The sequence below is a fragment of the Galeopterus variegatus genome, unplaced genomic scaffold, assembly GCF_000696425.1.
Source record: "Galeopterus variegatus unplaced genomic scaffold, G_variegatus-3.0.2 Scaffold2561, whole genome shotgun sequence".
Classification (NCBI taxonomy): Eukaryota; Metazoa; Chordata; class Mammalia; order Dermoptera; family Cynocephalidae; genus Galeopterus; species Galeopterus variegatus.
This window is the reverse complement of record NW_007728672.1, coordinates 277,730-280,099: the sequence shown is the minus strand read 5'-3', so window position 1 is coordinate 280,099 and position 2,370 is coordinate 277,730. Positions and strand designations below refer to the sequence as shown.

Here is a 2,370-nt window from a genome sequence, read left to right as displayed (position 1 = left end):
GTAGGAAGAATGGGACGGTGGAGAGAAAGGGGAGTGGATGAGAGGAGAGAGCTGGAGGCTTGTTCCTGAAGACGAGGGACACGGTGGAAGGTGGATGTGCAGGAGAGGCCAGCATGGCCGAGCCAGGACTCAGAGCAGTGGTGACCCCTGGTGGACATAAGGAGGTCTGCTGCCCCTTCCTCGAGGTGGATGTGCAGGAGAGAGGCAAGCATGGCCCAGCCAGGACTCAGAGCAGTGGTGACCCCTGGTGGACATAAGGAGGTCTGCTGCCCCTTCCTCGGGGATTTTATGGCAAAAACCATCGACAGGAAAAAAAAACGTGAGTAGCTACCAGGCACCACTCCACCTACAAAATGCATATCTTTACAAAATTTTAATTATCCCTCACAACAACCCTGTGATTGCTACTATTCCTATCATTATCCCTTTTCACAGCTGAGGAGACCCAGGTTCTGGGAACTGAAGTGATTTATCACATCCCAGGGCTGTTCCAAGATTGTGCCCACCCCTAACCCACTTCAAGAACAAAAGTAGATGCAGCAATCCAAAAGAATTGAACTCAGGGATTCGAACAGATATTTGTACACCCATGTTCATAGCAGCATTATTCACAATAGCCAGAAGGTGGAAGCAACCCAAGTGTCCATCCACAGACGAATGGATGAACAAAATGTGGTCTATCCATACGATGAAATATTACTCAGCCATGAACATGGATGTACCTTGAGGACCTTATGCTAAATGAAATAAGCCGGTCACAGAAGGACAAATACTCTATGATTCCACTTCTTTGAGGGACCTAGAGGAGTCAAATTCACTGAGACAGGAGGATGATGGTTTTGGGGGCTAAGGGTAAAGAGGGATGGGGAATTAATGTTTAATGGAGACAAGTTTCAGTTTCAGAAGATGAAAAAGTTCTAGAGATGGATGGTGCTGATGGCTGCACAACATGAATGTGCTGAATGCCACTGAACTGTGCACTGAAACATGATTAAGATGGCCCATTTTATGTTATACATATTTTGCCACAATGAAAAAACAAGACTGGGATGCACTCTCTGCCAGGCCTCTGTCCCCGCCCTGGCTCCACAGTGGAGGAAGCTGGTTCTCCCCGAGGAGAGAGCTTGGCCTCGAGCCTCCCCAGGTCGCCTCCCTGCACCCACTTGTCTTTCTCAGATCTTCATTGTCCCCCCACACCCTGCCTCAGCCTCACCTCGCATCATTAAGTGGACGTGCACTGAGCAGGATTCTGACCCTGTCATTTTCCCTTCCTTAGCCCTGACTCTCTGGACCTTCCGTGACATTCCGCCTTCCTCCTTTTGCGTGATATTGGTTTCCCAGTCTTGGGAACATTCTTTGTCTCTTCACCTAACTGAACAATTAGTTTTTTTGCATGATATTGGTTTCCCAGTCTTGGGAACATTCTTTGTCTCTTCACCTAACTGAACAATTAGTTCTCAGACGCCCAGCTTCTCTGTCCTCTCTCTCTCCTCTCAACCTTCCCTGGCCCACGACACACGTGAAAGGCAAGACTTTCACTGTTGGGCTCAACAGATGTCCATGTTCCAGGCAAGGCTGGGTGGGTGCAGGAGTCCTCAGAGCAGGAATCCTTCACTGCTGTCTTTCCAGGCTCAGGCTCTGGGAAGTTCAGGCATAAGGGCCTCCTCTCTGGTTTCATGGCCAACCTGTGACCAATGTCATGTCAACTGAATGACTTCTCCACATTTGCCACCTTCTCTTCCACCCCAGCTGTCCTGGGAGACATCAGGCCCTTCCAGCCTTGTGTGGGGGTCAGTGTAGACCTAGGATTTGAGGTGTACTCTTGTTACTGAACCCAAGTCCGGCTGCCCACCACCAGATGGAAATGACTTGAAAGTCAAGTGTTGGTGAAAAGGGAAGGGAGCTTCATTCAGGACTGGTCCCCTGAAGGAGATGGTAGGCTAACCCATCTCATATTCTCAAGGTAACCCAGGGTTTTTAATGGGATAGGAAGCAGGGAATGAAAAGCAGGAGGGGAGAAATGAGCTATGGGGGCTACATATAAGGGATCAGGTGCAAATTCTTATCAGGGTTCCATCTGGCTTCTGTCCTCATCCTTGACATGATCTTAGAGTCCTGCAGGATTTTGATTTGCTTTGGGGTGGAAACAGCATAGCTTTACTGATGTCCTCCTTTGTTTCTCAGGATCTGGATATTACATGCCTCATAGCAAGTTTGCAGCTCCAGGAATAACTTTACAATAATGTAAATAATATTCGACCCTGTAACCAAGGTTCAAAATATCAAATAACCATGGGAAAAGAGGGAACTCAGAAATGCTCATTAAGCTAGACTTAATGCATATCTTATATTCTGCTAGATAAGCGTACT

At 47.9% G+C, this 2,370-nt stretch overlaps 1 protein-coding gene across 1 annotated transcript in view; it reads left to right on the top strand.

Annotated features, from left to right (window-relative positions):
* Window positions 1-210: 210 nt before the first annotated feature.
* The window catches only part of OCM (oncomodulin), a 36,202-nt gene continuing 34,042 nt past the window's right edge, over window positions 211-2,370 (top strand). Inside the window, exon 1 of the mRNA XM_008582308.1 lies at window positions 211-319. Within this exon, the coding sequence (XP_008580530.1) occupies window positions 211-319 (109 nt within the window). The remainder of the gene's footprint in view (window positions 320-2,370) is intronic.